The sequence below is a fragment of the Notolepis coatsorum genome, assembly GCF_963971535.1.
Source record: "Notolepis coatsorum genome assembly, chromosome: 12".
Taxonomy (NCBI): Eukaryota; Metazoa; Chordata; class Actinopteri; order Aulopiformes; family Paralepididae; genus Notolepis; species Notolepis coatsorum.
Genome location: NC_140176.1, coordinates 127,205,040 through 127,223,502, shown reverse-complemented (window position 1 = coordinate 127,223,502; position 18,463 = coordinate 127,205,040). Strand labels below are relative to the sequence as shown.

Below are 18,463 nucleotides of genomic sequence, written 5' to 3'. Positions count from 1 at the left end.
TCAACCCTACTAGTGCCCCACTAAACACTACTCAGCCCTACCAGTGCCCCACTAAACTATACTCAACCCTACTAGTGCCCCACTAAACTATACTCAAGCCTACCAGTGCCCCACTAAACTATACTCAACCCTACTAGTGCCCCACTAAACTATACTCAACCCTACTAGTGCCCCACTAAACTATACTCAACCCTACTAGTGCCCCACTAAACTATACTCAACCCAACTAGTGCCCCACTAAACTATACTCAACCCTACTAGTGCCCCACTAAACTATACTCAACCCTACTAGTGCCCCACTAAACTATACTCAACCCAACTAGTGCCCCACTAAACTATACTCAACCCTACTAGTGCCCCACTAAACTATACTCAACCCTACTAGTGCCCCACTAAACTATACTCAACCCTACCAGTGCCCCACTAAACTATACTCAACCCTACCAGTGCCCCACTAAACTATACTCAACACTACCAGTGCCCCACTAAACTATACTCAACCCTACTAGTGCCCCACTAAACTATAATCAACCCTACTAGTGCCCCACTAAACTATACTCAACCCTACTAGTGCCCCACTAAACTATACTCAACCCTACTAGTGCCCCACTAAACTATACTCAACCCTACTAGTGCCCCACTAAACTATACTCAACCCTACTAGTGCCCCACTAAACTATACTCAACTCTACTAGTGCCCCACTAAACTATACTCAACCCTACCAGTGCCCAACTAAACTATACTCAACCCTACCAGTGCCCCACTAAACTATACTCAACCCTACCAGTGCCCCACTAAACTATACTCAACCCTACTAGTGCCCCACTAAACTATACTCAACCCTACTAGTGCACCACTAAACTATACTCAAGCCTACCAGTGCCCCACTAAACTATACTCAACCCTACTAGTGCCCCACTAAACTATACTCAACTCTACTAGTGCCCCACTAAACTATACTCAACCCTACTAGTGCCCCACTAAACTATACTCAACCCTACTAGTGCCCCACTAAACTATACTCAACTCTACTAGTGCCCCACTAAACTATAATCAACCCTACCAGTGCCCCACTAAACTATACTCAACCCTACTAGTGCCCCACTAAACTATACTCAACCCTACTAGTGCCCCACTAAACTATACTCAACCCTACTAGTGCCCCACTAAACTATACTCAACCCTACCAGTGCCCCACTAAACTATACTCAACCCTACTAGTGCCCCACTAAACTATACTCACGCTACTAGTGCCCCACTAAACTATACTCAACCCTACTAGTGCCCCACTAAACTATACTCAACCCTACTAGTGCCCCACTAAACTATACTCAACCCTACCAGTGCCCCACTAAACTATACTCAACCCTACTAGTGCCCCACTAAACTATACTCAACCCTACCAGTGCCCCACTAAACTATACTCAACCCTACTAGTGCCCCACTAAACTATACTCAACCCTACTAGTGCCCCACTAAACTATACTCAACCCTACTAGTGCCCCACTAAACTATACTCAACCCTACTAGTGCCCCACTAAACTATACTCAACCCTACTAGTGCCCCACTAAACTATACTCAACCCTACTAGTGCCCCACTAAACTATACTCAACCCTACTAGTGCCCCACTAAACTATACTCAAGTCTACCAGTGCCCCACTAAACTATACTCAACCCTACTAGTGCCCCACTAAACTATACTCAAGCCTACCAGTGCCCCACTAAACTATACTCAACCCTACCAGTGCCCCACTAAACTATACTCAACCCTACTAGTGCCCCACTAAACTATACTCAACCCTACTAGTGCCCCACTAAACTATACTCAACCCTACTAGTGCCCCACTAAACTATACTCAACCCTACTAGTGCCCCACTAAACTATACTCAACCCTACTAGTGCCCCACTAAACTATACTCAACCCTACTAGTGCCCCACTAAACTATACTCAACCCTACTAGTGCCCCACTAAACTATACTCAACCCTACTAGTGCCCCACTAAACAAGCAAACTGTCGCCTGGAAGTATGAAGGGTCTGTTTTTCACGTGTTTGAAATGTCAAGAATAAGCAATTCACCCTCTTGAATCTTTGCACACATTCTTGTGCTGCTAAATTATTGTACCCTTTTTCGGAAAGGCAAAAGGAAAATCTAGACATGTACAAAATTATAATAACAAATAAATCTAGAATCCCTGTGGTCTGGGTCTTACCAGGGTGGAGAACGCGTGGGCTGGGAGCAGCTCCATCACCTTGGCAACTATCTCCAAACTCTGACGCAGATACCTCTGCCACTCCGTCTGTTGCTGTGGGAGAGACCAGATGGGAGATAGTGTTTCCCCAACCAATGCCTTGAAGGGGCTTCCCGCCCCGCCAACGGGACCCCTGCCACTACTGAAAGCTATATAAAAAAAAATTATATCCACATTTTTTTCTTTCTTATAAATATATATATATATTTTTTAAAGCTTGCTTTAATCCCAGTAACATTAATGAGCTAGCTAAATTATACATAAATCGTATTATATATAAATAAATGTTCACTACGACTTTAAAACGGTCTACGGAGATGCAGAAAAAAGCTACCAAATCCATTCCGAGACAACAGAGCGCAGTGTGCGCTCCGCAAGTAACAAGTCTAGACTAAACACTAAACACCACACAGCTAGACTAAACACTAAACACCACACAGCTGGACTAAACACTAAACACCACACAGCTAGACTAAACACTAAACACCACACAGCTGGACTAAACACTAAACACCACACAGCTAGACTAAACACTAAACACCACACAGCTAGACTAAACACTAAACACCACACAGCTGGACTAAACACTAAACACCACACAGCTAGACTAAACACTAAACACCACACAGCTAGACTAAACACTAAACACCACACAGCTAGACTAAACACTAAACACCACACAGCTAGACTAAACACTAAACACCACACAGCTAGACTAAACACCACAGCTGGACTAAACACTAAACACCACACAGCTAGACTAAACACTAAACACCACACAGCTGGACTAAACACTAAACACCACACAGCTAGACTAAACACTAAACACCACACAGCTAGACTAAACACTAAACACCACACAGCTAGACTAAACACTAAACACCACACAGCTAGACTAAACACCACACAGCTAGACTAAACACCACAGCTGGACTAAACACTAAACACCACACAGCTAGACTAAACACTAAACACCACACAGCTAGACTAAACACCACAGCTAGACTAAACACTAAACACCACACAGCTAGACTAAACACTAAACACCACACAGCTAGACTAAACACTAAACACCACACAGCTGGACTAAACACTAAACACCACACAGCTGGACTAAACACTAAACACCACACAGCTAGACTAAACACTAAACATCACACAGCTGGACTAAACACTAAACACCACACAGCTGGACTAAACACTAAACACTAAACACCACACAGCTGGACTAAACACTAAACACCACACAGCTGGACTAAACACTAAACACCACACAGCTAGACTAAACACTAAACACTAAACACCACACAGCTGGCCTCAACACTAAACACCACACAGCTGGCCTCAACACTAAACACTAAACACTAAACACCACACAGCTGGCCTAAACACCAGGGATGCCCCGATCACGTTTTTTGCCACCGATACCGATCACCGATCGTCGTGAGCCATATCGGCCGATACCGATCGTTTTTGATTAAAAGAAATTAAAATGTATTTTATATAAATTTTTTTTTATTTTATTTTTATAAAATATATAATTATATAATTAGACTTGTACTTGTATTATCTGCGAGACATCGCCACCACGCAACAAGCTCCACTGTCTGTGTGTACTCTAGTAGCCTCCAGCTACGGCCAGGATTCTCCGGAGCTGCAGCTGGACCTATACTCGAGTAGCCTCGAGCTACGGCCAGGATTCTCCGGCGCTGCACCTGGACCCTATTGGTATAACGTTACTTAACTGTGCTCAGCAAGCCCTCAGCTCGAATACGCATCGAATCAGTGTTATAAGACATTGATATCAGGAGCTATCTGTAGCTACTGCTAGCTGGATATATAACGTTAATACAACGCCTCAGTGAATTATTTAGTTCAATGGGACATTTCGTTTTGAACAGTGAACTAACTTGCGCTAACGCGAGCTAACAGGTATCATACACGTCTCTACTATACTTGCTGGAGCGTTTGTTGATGTCAGGAGCTATCAGTAGCTGGCCGGCTAGATACCGTTCGGTTAGACAATGCCTCATCATGTATTAAACTAAAAGTGAATAGTTGACTGGGTCATTTTGTAACGGTAGCTAAGCTAACGTTAGCTCAGGGAGACGCCGTCCTCCCGTGTCCCGTCTCACTAGACTAGACCCGTGTTTACATGCGTGCGGGAGGGGCTGGAGGGATGAGCAGACGCCGCACCACCCGGTGTCTGAGACAGAACTCAGCGACAGCGAGTGAGATAGTTTTTGACGATCGGCGGAAATAAAGCATTATCACCGATCACCGATCGCATATTTATACTGATTATCGGCCGATAACGATCGGTGGCCGATCGATCGGGGCATCCCTACTAAACACTAAACACTAAACACCACACAGCTGACCTAAACACTAAACACCACACAGCTAGACTAAACACTAAACACTAAACACCACACAGCTAGACTAAACACTAAACACTAAACACCACACAGCTAGACTAAACACTAAACACTAAACACCACACAGCTAGACTAAACACTAAACACCACACAGCTAGACTAAACACTAAACACCACACAGCTAGACTAAACACTAAACACTAAACACCACACAGCTAGACTAAACACTAAACACTAAACACCACACAGCTAGACTAAACACTAAACACCACACAGCTAGACTAAACACTAAACACCACACAGCTAGACTAAACACTAAACACTAAACACCACACAGCTAGACTAAACACTAAACACCACACAGCTAGACTAAACACTAAACACCACACAGCTAGACTAAACACTAAACACCACACAGCTGGACTAAACACTAAACACCACACAGCTGGACTAAACACTAAACACCACACAGCTGGACTAAACACCACACAGCTAGACTAAACACTAAACACCACACAGCTAGACTAAACACCACACAGCTGGCCTCAACACTAAACACTAAACACTAAACACCACACAGCTGGCCTCAACACTAAACACTAAACACCACACAGCTAGACTAAACACTAAACACTAAACACTAAACACCACACAGCTGGCCTCAACACTAAACACTAAACACCACACAGCTAGACTAAACACTAAACACTAAACACCACACAGCTGGACTAAACACTAAACACTAAACACCACACATCTAGACTAAACACTAAACACCACACAGCTGGCCTCAACACTAAACACTAAACACTAAACACTAAACACCACACAGCTGGCCTCAACACTAAACACTAAACACTAAACACTAAACACCACACAGCTGGCCTCAACACTAAACACTAAACACTAAACACTAAACACCACACAGCTAGACTAAACACTAAACACTAAACACTAAACACCACACAGCTAGACTAAACACTAAACACTAAACACCACACAGCTAGACTAAACACTAAACACTAAACACCACACAGCTGGACTAAACACTAAACACCACACAGCTGGACTAAACACTAAACACTAAACACCACACAGCTGGACTAAACACTAAACACCACACAGCTGGACTAAACACCACACAGCTAGACTAAACACTAAACACCACACAGCTAGACTAAACACTAAACACTAAACACCACACAGCTAGACTAAACACTAAACACCACACAGCTGGACTAAACACTAAACACCACACAGCTGGACTAAACACCACACAGCTAGACTAAACACTAAACACCACACAGCTGGCCTCAACACTAAACACTAAACACTAAACACCACACAGCTGGCCTCAACACTAAACACTAAACACCACACAGCTGGCCTCAACACTAAACACTAAACACCACACAGCTGGACTAAACACTAAACACCACACAGCTGGACTAAACACTAAACACCACACAGCTGGCCTCAACACTAAACACTAAACACTAAAACACTAAACACCACACAGCTGGCCTCAACACTAAACACTAAACACCACACAGCTGGCCTCAACACTAAACACTAAACACCACACAGCTGGCCTCAACACTAAACACTAAACACTAAACACCACACAGCTGGCCTCAACACGAAACACTAAACACTAAACACCACACAGCTGGCCTCAACACTAAACACTAAACACCACACAGCTAGACTAAACACCACACAGCTAGACTAAACACCACACAGCTAGACTAAACACCACACAGCTGGACTAAACACTAAACACCACACAGCTGGCCTAAACACTAAACACCACACAGCTGGCCTCAACACTAAACACTAAACACTAAACACCACACAGCTGGCCTAAACACTAAACACTAAACACCACACAGCTGGCCTCAACACGAAACACTAAACACTAAACACCACACAGCTGGACTAAACACTAAACACTAAACACCACACAGCTGGCCTAAACACTAAACACTAAACACCACACAGCTGGCCTCAACACGAAACACTAAACACCACACAGCTGGACTAAACACTAAACACTAAACACCACACAGCTGGCCTCAACACGAAACACTAAACACTAAACACCACACAGCTGGACTAAACACTAAACACTAAACACCACACAGCTGGCCTAAACACTAAACACTAAACACCACACAGCTGGCCTCAACACTAAACACTAAACACCACACAGCTGGCCTAAACACTAAACACTAAACACCACACAGCTGGCCTCAACACGAAACACTAAACACTAAACACCACACAGCTGGACTAAACACTAAACACCACACAGCTGGACTAAACACTAAACACTAAACACCACACAGCTGGACTAAACACTAAACACCACACAGCTGGACTAAACACTAAACACTAAACACCACACAGCTAGACTAAACACTAAACACTAAACACCACACAGCTAGACTAAACACTAAACACTAAACACTAAACACCACACAGCTAGACTAAACACTAAACACTAAACACCACACAGCTAGACTAAACACTAAACACTAAACACCACACAGCTAGACTAAACACTAAACACTAACACTAAACACCACACAGCTGGACTAAACACTAAACACTAAACACCACACAGCTGGACTAAACACTAAACACTAAACACTAAACACCACACAGCTAGACTAAACACTAAACACTAACACTAAACACCACACAGCTGGACTAAACACTAAACACTAAACACCACACAGCTAGACTAAACACTAAACACTAAACACTAAACACCACACAGCTAGACTAAACACTAAACACTAACACTAAACACCACACAGCTGGACTAAACACTAACCACTAAACACCACACAGCTGGACTAAACACTAAACACTAAACACCACACAGCTAGACTAAACACTAAACACTAAACACCACACAGCTAAACTAAACACTAAACACCACACAGCTAGACTAAACACTAAACACTAAACACCACACAGCTAGACTAAACACTAAACACCACACAGCTAGACTAAACACTAAACACCACACAGCTGGACTAAACACTAAACACCACACAGCTGGACTAAACACCACACAGCTAGACTAAACACTAAACACCACACAGCTAGACTAAACACCACACAGCTAGACTAAACACTAAACACCACACAGCTAGACTAAACACTAAACACTAAACACCACACAGCTGGACTAAACACTAAACACCACACAGCTAGACTAAACACTAAACACTAAACACCACACAGCTAGACTAAACACTAAACACTAAACACTAAACACCACACAGCTAGACTAAACACTAAACACTAAACAGCTAGACTAAACACTAAACACCACACAGCTGGCCTCAACACTAAACACCACACAGCTGGCCTCAACACTAAACACCACACAGCTGGCCTCAACACTAAACACTAAACACTAAACACCACACAGCTGGCCTCAACACTAAACACTAAACACCACACAGCTGGCCTCAACACTAAACACTAAACACCACACAGCTGGCCTCAACACTAAACACTAAACACCACACAGCTAGACTAAACACCACACAGCTAGACTAAACACCACACAGCTAGACTAAACACCACACAGCTAGACTAAACACCACACAGCTGGACTAAACACCACACAGCTAGACTAAACACCACACAGCTGGACTAAACACCACACAGCTGGACTAAACACCACACAGCTAGACTAAACACCACACAGCTGGACTAAACACTAAACACCACACAGCTGGACTAAACACCACACAGCTGGACTAAACCACTTCTTACATCATCGTCCAGAGCCTCGTCGTCCAGCTCCTCCAGCTGGGCCTGGTTGTACCGGAACTGGATTCTGTTCAGAACCTCCCTCAGCAGCAGCACCAAGGCATCTCTGTATCTGTTAGGAGTTAGGGTTAGGGTTTAGGTTAGGGTTACATCATCCCAACATGACCCAAACAGGAGCTACATCATCCTAACATGACCCAAACAGCAGCTACATCATCCTAACATGACCCAAACAGCAGCTACATCATCCTAACATGACCCAAACAGGGGTTACATCATCCTAACATGACCCAAACAGGAGCTACATCATCCTAACATGACCCAAACAGGGGTTACATCATCCTAACATGACCCAAACAGGAGCTACATCATCCTAACATGACCCAAACAGGAGCTACATCATCCTAACATGACCCAAACAGCAGCTACATCATCCTAACATGACCCAAACAGGAGCTACATCATCCTAACATGACCCAAACACATCATCCTAACATGACCCAAACAGGAGCTACATCATCCTAACATGACCCAAACAGCAGCTACATCATCCTAACATGACCCAAACAGGGGTTACATCATCCTAACATGACCCAAACAGCAGCTACATCATCCTAACATGACCCAAACAGGAGCTACATCATCCTAACATGACCCAAACAGGAGCTACATCATCCTAACATGACCCAAACAGGAGCTACATCATCCTAACATGACCCAAACAGGGGTTACATCATCCTAACATGACCCAAACAGGAGCTACATCATCCTAACATGACCCAAACACATCATCCTAACATGACCCAAACAGGAGCTACATCATCCTAACATGACCCAAACAGCAGCTACATCATCCTAACATGACCCAAACAGGGGTTACATCATCCTAACATGACCCAAACAGCAGCTACATCATCCTAACATGACCCAAACAGGAGCTACATCATCCTAACATGACCCAAACACATCATCCTAACATGACCCAAACAGGAGCTACATCATCCTAACATGACCCAAACAGGGGCTACATCATCCTAACATGACCCAAACAGGAGCTACATCATCCTAACATGACCCAAACAGGGGTTACATCATCCTAACATGACCCAAACAGCAGCTACATCATCCTAACATGACCCAAACAGGAGCTACATAATCCTAACATGACCCAAACAGGGGTTACATCATCCTAACATGACCCAAACAGGAGCTACATCATCCTAACATGACCCAAACAGGAGCTACATCATCCTAACATGACCCAAACAGCAGCTACATCATCCTAACATGACCCAAACAGCAGCTACATCATCCTAACATGACCCAAACAGGAGCTACATCATCCTAACATGACCCAAACAGCAGCTACATCATCCTAACATGACCCAAACAGGAGCTACATCATCCTAACATGACCCAAACAGCAGCTACATCATCCTAACATGACCCAAACAGGAGCTACATCATCCTAACATGACCCAAACAGGGGCTACATCATCCTAACATGACCCAAACAGCAGCTACATCATCCTAACATGACCCAAACAGCAGCTACATCATCCTAACATGACCCAAACAGGAGCTACATCATCCTAACATGACCCAAACAGCAGCTACATCATCCTAACATGACCCAAACACATCATCCTAACATGACCCAAACAGGAGCTACATCATCCTAACATGACCCAAACAGCACATCATCCTAAGATGACCCAAACAGGAGCTACATCATCCTAACATGACCCAAACACATCATCCTAACATGACCCAAACAGGAGCTACATCATCCTAACATGACCCAAACAGGAGCTACATCATCCTAACATGACCCAAACAGGAGCTACATCATCCTAACATGACCCAAACAGGGGCTACATCATCCTAACATGACCCAAACAGGAGCTACATCATCCTAACATGACCCAAACAGGAGCTACATCATCCTAACATGACCCAAACAGGGGTTACATCATCCTAACATGACCCAAACAGGAGCTACATCATCCTAACATGACCCAAACAGGAGCTACATCATCCTAACATGACCCAAACAGGAGCTACATCATCCTAACATGACCCAAACAGCAGCTACATCATCCTAACATGACCCAAACAGGAGCTACATCATCCTAACATGACCCAAACAGGGGTTACATCATCCTAACATGACCCAAACAGGGGCTACATAATAATAATAATAATAATAATAATAATAATAATAATAATAATAATAATAAATCAAATTTATATAGCGCCTTTCATAGAACCCAAGGTCGCTTTACAATCAGGACAAAAAATAGGGCAAGGAAAGTAGGGGGGGAGGGGGAAGAGGGGATGAGGGAAAGTAGGGGATAATGGACCTAATTTAATCTAAAACTAACTGATGGGGAAAGCCTTGGTGAAGAGGTGTGTTTTTAGAGCGGATTTGAAGGTGTCCAGGGTTGGGGCGTTGCGGATTTCGGGGGGGAGAGAGTTCCAGAGGGTAGGGGACGCCACGCTGAAGGCTCTGTCCCCAAAAGTCCGTAACCTGGTGCAAGGGATGGAGAGGAGACCTAGATCAGAGGATCGTAGGTTCCGGGATGGAGTGTACTGGTGGAGGAGATCAGACAGGTACCGGGGGGCGAGGGCATGGAGGGATTTGTAGGTGAGGAGCAGGAGTTTGAAGGTGATGCGGAACCTGACTGGAAGCCAGTGGAGATGGATGAGGGTGGGGGTGATGTGCATCATCCTAACATGACCCAAACAGGAGCTACATCATCCTAACATGACCCAAACAGCAGCTACATCATCCTAACATGACCCAAACAGGAGCTACATCATCCTAACATGACCCAAACAGGGGTTACATCATCCTAACATGACCCAAACAGCAGCTACATCATCCTAACATGACCAAAACAGGAGCTACATCATCCTAACATGACCCAAACAGGGGCTACATCATCCTAACATGACCCAAACAGGAGCTACATCATCCTAACATGACCCAAACAGCAGCTACATCATCCTAACATGACCCAAACAGGAGCTACATCATCCTAACATGACCCAAACAGGAGCTACATCATCCTAACATGACCCAAACAGGAGCTACATCATCCTAACATGACCCAAACAGCAGCTACATCATCCTAACATGACCCAAACAGGAGCTACATCATCCTAACATGACCCAAACAGGGGCTACATCATCCTAACATGACCCAAACAGGAGCTACATCATCCTAACATGACCCAAACACATCATCCTAACATGACCCAAACAGGAGCTACATCATCCTAACATGACCCAAACAGGGGCTACATCATCCTAACATGACCCAAACAGGGGCTACATCATCCTAACATGACCCAAACAGGAGCTACATCATCCTAACATGACCCAAACACATCATCCTAACATGACCCAAACAGGAGCTACATCATCCTAACATGACCCAAACAGCACATCATCCTAACATGACCCAAACAGGAGCTACATCATCCTAACATGACCCAAACAGGAGCTACATCATCCTAACATGACCCAAACAGGGGTTACATCATCCTAACATGACCCAAACAGCACATCATCCTAACATGACCCAAACAGGGGTTACATCATCCTAACATGACCCAAACAGGAGCTACATCATCCTAACATGACCCAAACAGGGGTTACATCATCCTAACATGACCCAAACAGCACATCATCCTAACATGACCCAAACAGGAGCTACATCATCCTAACATGACCCAAACAGGAGCTACATCATCCTAACATGACCCAAACAGGAGCTACATCATCCTAACATGACCCAAACAGGGGTTACATCATCCTAACATGACCCAAACAGGAGCTACATCATCCTAACATGACCCAAACAGGAGCTACATCATCCTAACATGACCCAAACAGGGGTTACATCATCCTAACATGACCCAAACAGCACATCATCCTAAGATGACCCAAACAGGAGCTACATCATCCTAACATGACCCAAACACATCATCCTAACATGACCCAAACAGGAGCTACATCATCCTAACATGACCCAAACACATCATCCTAACATGACCCAAACAGCAGCTACATCATCCTAACATGACCCAAACAGGAGCTACATCATCCTAACATGACCCAAACACATCATCCTAACATGACCCAAACAGGAGCTACATCATCCTAACATGACCCAAACAGGAGCTACATCATCCTAACATGACCCAAACAGGGGCTACATCATCCTAACATGACCCAAACAGGGGCTACATCATCCTAACATGACCCAAACAGCAGTTACATCATCCTAACATGACCCAAACAGCAGCTACATCATCCTAACATGACCCAAACAGGAGCTACATCATCCTAACATGACCCAAACAGGAGCTACATCATCCTAACATGACCCAAACAGGAGCTACATCATCCTAACATGACCCAAACACATCATCCTAACATGACCCAAACAGGGGCTACATCATCCTAACATGACCCAAACAGGAGCTACATCATCCTAACATGACCCAAACAGGAGCTACATCATCCTAACATGACCCAAACAGGGGCTACATCATCCTAACATGACCCAAACAGGAGCTACATCATCCTAACATGACCCAAACAGGAGCTACATCATCCTAACATGACCCAAACAGGAGTTACATCATCCTAACATGACCCAAACAGCAGCTACATCATCCTAACATGACCCAAACAGGAGTTACATCATCCTAACATGACCCAAACAGGAGCTACATCATCCTAACATGACCCAAACAGCAGCTACATCATCCTAACATGACCCAAACAGCAGTTACATCATCCTAACATGACCCAAACAGGGGCTACATCATCCTAACATGACCCAAACGGGGGCTACATAATAATAATAATAATAATAATAATAATAATAATAATAATAAATCAAATTTATATAGCGCCTTTCATAGAACCCAAGGTCGCTTTACAATCAGGACAAAAAATAGGGCAAGGGAAGTAGGGGGGAGGGGGAAGAGGGGATGAGGGAAAGTAGGGGATAATGGACCTAATTTAATCTAAAACTAACTGATGGGGAAAGCCTTGGTGAAGAGGTGTGTTTTTAGAGCGGATTTGAAGGTGTCCAGGGTTGGGGCGTTGCCGATTTCGGGGGGGAGAGAGTTCCAGAGGGTAGGGGACGCCACGCTGAAGGCTCTGTCCCCAAAAGTCCGTAACCTGGTGCGAGGGATGGAGAGGAGACCTAGATCAGAGGATCGTAGGTTCCGGGATGGAGTGTACTGGTGGAGGAGATCAGACAGGTACCGGGGGGCGAGGGCATGGAGGGATTTGTAGGTGAGGAGCAGGAGTTTGAAGGTGATGCGGAACCTGACTGGAAGCCAGTGGAGATGGATGAGGGTGGGGGTGATGTGCATCATCCTAACATGACCCAAACAGGAGCTACATCATCCTAACATGACCCAAACAGCAGCTACATCATCCTAACATGACCCAAACAGGAGCTACATCATCCTAACATGACCCAAACAGGGGTTACATCATCCTAACATGACCCAAACAGCAGCTACATCATCCTAACATGACCCAAACAGGAGCTACATCATCCTAACATGACCCAAACAGGGGTTACATCATCCTAACATGACCCAAACAGGAGCTACATCATCCTAACATGACCCAAACAGGAGCTACATCATCCTAACATGACCCAAACAGCAGCTACATCATCCTAACATGACCCAAACAGGAGTTACATCATCCTAACATGACCCAAACAGCAGCTACATCATCCTAACATGACCCAAACAGGGGTTACATCATCCTAACATGACCCAAACAGCAGCTACATCATCCTAACATGACCCAAACAGGAGCTACATCATCCTAACATGACCCAAACAGCAGCTACATCATCCTAACATGACCCAAACAGGAGCTACATCATCCTAACATGACCCAAACAGGAGCTACATCATCCTAACATGACCCAAACAGGGGCTACATCATCCTAACATGACCCAAACAGCAGCTACATCATCCTAACATGACCCAAACAGCAGCTACATCATCCTAACATGACCCAAACAGGGGTTACATCATCCTAACATGACCCAAACAGGGGTTACATCATCCTAACATGACCCAAACAGGAGCTACATCATCCTAACATGACCCAAACAGGGGTTACATCATCCTAACATGACCCAAACAGGAGCTACATCATCCTAACATGACCCAAACAGGAGCTACATCATCCTAACATGACCCAAACAGGGGTTACATCATCCTAACATGACCCAAACAGGAGCTACATCATCCTAACATGACCCAAACAGGAGCTACATCATCCTAACATGACCCAAACAGGGGTTACATCATCCTAACATGACCCAAACAGGGGTTACATCATCCTAACATGACCCAAACAGGAGTTACATCATCCTAACATGACCCAAACAGGGGCTACATCATCCTAACATGACCCAAACAGCGGCTACATCATCCTAACATGACCCAAACAGCAGCTACATCATCCTAACATGACCCAAACAGCAGCTACATCATCCTAACATGACCCAAACAGCAGCTACATCATCCTAACATGACCCAAACAGCAGCTACATCATCCTAACATGACCCAAACAGCAGCTACATCATCCTAACATGACCCAAACAGGGGCTACATCATCCTAACATGACCCAAACAGCAGCTACATCATCCTAACTAGAGTTGTTCCGATACCGATACCGGTATCGGAAATGCCGCCGATACTGCCTAAAATGCTAGTATCGGTATCGGCGAGTACACGTAAATTCTAGCCTCCGATCCCATGATGTAATTTATCTCCTGCCGAGTCCTGCGGAGAGTGAGGATTATAAAATGAACATGTTTTAAAGTGTGATGCTGTGTCATTTTAACAGCAGATACACTTTCTTAAATTCCATTGTCCCCGACAGTGCGGTGTGACGGGGAGCTCGGACGGGAATCGGGATGTGTTTGGCTGGTGTTATGATAGCATTAGCTGGAAAGATAGCTAGTTGGAACAACATCCGCTTTTAACGTTACATCAAATCAGATGATCGCCTGTCCTTTCTCCAGGACCTAACACTGTCCGTGACCGTCTATCAACAATAATGCACCCACGGTGAATTGTATTTAAGTTAAGTAGCTACGGACTAGCGTTAGCTGACTATTACTAACGTTATCTTAATGTCACTGCGGGAAGGCGAGCTAGGTCAGTTAGCTTAGCTTGATAACGTTACCGTGTCTAAAGTTGGTGCTATTCACATAATCCAGCAATAATGGCTGCAGACCTGCAAGCAAAGTACAGCAAGTGCCAAAGGATAAGAGTCTGAGGCGGAGTTTCAAAAGAGAATGTTGAATATTTATTTTGCATCAAAAACCACAACATGAACGTTCTATCTGCCACTAGCTTACAGACTGAATAGGGTATATCTGCAGAGCCACTGAGTAGCGAGTGCAACACCGTTTAATGTCCGTGTGGATCATTGGAGTAGGGTATATCTGCAGTGCTGCAGCCCATACTCATTGATTAATGATACTAATACAAATCTATACAATCACCTGTTGTTGAATAAATACCATACGTTCTAGTTATTACTAAAAAACAGTATAACAGTATCTGAAAAAAAAAAAGTATAATTTATATAATTAAAAAAAAAAGAAAAAAAATTATGCACTGGTATCGGATAAATATCGGTATCGGCCGATACCCAAAGCTTAGGTATCGGAATCGGATCGGAAAGGGAAAAATGGTATCGGAACATCTCTAATCCTAACATGACCCAAACAGCAGCTACATCATCCTAACATGACCCAAACAGCAGCTACATCATCCTAACATGACCCAAACAGCAGCTACATCATCCTAACATGACCCAAACAGCAGCTGCATCATCCTAACATGACCCAAACAGGAGCTACATCATCCTAACATGACCCAAACAGGAGCTACATCATCCTAACATGACCCAAACAGGAGCTACATCATCCTAACATGACCCAAACAGGGGTTACATCATCCTAACATGACCCAAACAGGAGCTACATCATCCTAACATGACCCAAACAGGAGCTACATCATCCTAACATGACCCAAACAGCAGCTACATCATCCTAACATGACCCAAACACATCATCCTAACATGACCCAAACAGGAGCTACATCATCCTAACATGACCCAAACAGCAGCTACATCATCCTAACATGACCCAAACAGGGGTTACATCATCCTAACATGACCCAAACAGCAGCTACATCATCCTAACATGACCCAAACACATCATCCTAACATGACCCAAACAGCAGCTACATCATCCTAACATGACCCAAACAGGAGCTACATCATCCTAACATGACCCAAACAGGGGCTACATCATCCTAACATGACCCAAACAGGAGCTACATCATCCTAACATGACCCAAACAGGAGCTACATCATCCTAACATGACCCAAACAGGGGCTACATCATCCTAACATGACCCAAACAGCAGCTACATCATCCTAACATGACCCAAACAGCAGCTACATCATCCTAACATGACCCAAACAGGGGTTACATCATCCTAACATGACCCAAACAGGGGTTACATCATCCTAACATGACCCAAACAGGAGCTACATCATCCTAACATGACCCAAACAGGAGCTACATCATCCTAACATGACCCAAACAGGAGCTACATCATCCTAACATGACCCAAACAGCAGCTACATCATCCTAACATGACCCAAACACATCATCCTAACATGACCCAAACAGGAGCTACATCATCCTAACATGACCCAAACAGCAGCTACATCATCCTAACATGACCCAAACAGCAGCTACATCATCCTAACATGACCCAAACACATCATCCTAACATGACCCAAACAGCAGCTACATCATCCTAACATGACCCAAACAGGAGCTACATCATCCTAACATGACCCAAACAGGGGCTACATCATCCTAACATGACCCAAACAGGAGCTACATCATCCTAACATGACCCAAACAGGAGCTACATCATCCTAACATGACCCAAACAGGGGCTACATCATCCTAACATGACCCAAACAGCAGCTACATCATCCTAACATGACCCAAACAGCAGCTACATCATCCTAACATGACCCAAACAGGGGTTACATCATCCTAACATGACCCAAACAGGGGTTACATCATCCTAACATGACCCAAACAGGAGCTACATCATCCTAACATGACCCAAACAGGAGCTACATCATCCTAACATGACCCAAACAGCAGCTACATCATCCTAACATGACCCAAACAGGAGCTACATCATCCTAACATGACCCAAACAGGGGTTACATCATCCTAACATGACCCAAACAGGGGTTACATCATCCTAACATGACCCAAACAGGAGCTACATCATCCTAACATGACCCAAACAGCAGCTACATCATCCTAACATGACCCAAACAGGAGCTACATCATCCTAACATGACCCAAACAGCAGCTACATCATCCTAACATGACCCAAACAGCAGCTACATCATCCTAACATGACCCAAACAGGAGCTACATCATCCTAACATGACCCAAACAGGGGCTACATCATCCTAACATGACCCAAACAGGGGTTACATCATCCTAACATGACCCAAACAGGGGTTACATCATCCTAACATGACCCAAACAGCAGCTACATCATCCTAACATGACCCAAACAGGAGCTACATCATCCTAACATGACCCAAACAGGAGCTACATCATCCTAACATGACCCAAACAGGGGCTACATCATCCTAACATGACCCAAACAGGAGCTACATCATCCTAACATGACACAAACAGGAGCTACATCATCCTAACATGACCCAAACAGGGGTTACATCATCCTAACATGACCCAAACAGGGGTTACATCATCCTAACATGACCCAAACAGCAGCTACATCATCCTAACATGACCCAAACAGGGGCTACATCATCCTAACATGACCCAAACAGGGGTTACATCATCCTAACATGACCCAAACAGGGGTTACATCATCCTAACATGACCCAAACAGCAGCTA

The 18,463-nt window shown here is 44.4% G+C and overlaps 1 protein-coding gene across 2 annotated transcripts in view; it reads right to left on the bottom strand.

Annotated features, from left to right (window-relative positions):
• xpo6 (exportin 6) overlaps nucleotides 1–18,463 on the bottom strand; it is a 165,987-nt gene that overhangs the window by 57,860 nt on the left and 89,664 nt on the right. For both annotated transcript variants that reach the window (XM_084325637.1, XM_084325638.1), the window contains exons 10-11: nucleotides 8,429–8,537; nucleotides 2,217–2,309 (exon numbers count right to left, since the gene is read on the bottom strand). In XM_084325637.1, the coding sequence (XP_084181763.1) occupies nucleotides 2,217–2,309; nucleotides 8,429–8,537 (202 nt within the window). The remainder of the gene's footprint in view (nucleotides 1–2,216; nucleotides 2,310–8,428; nucleotides 8,538–18,463) is intronic.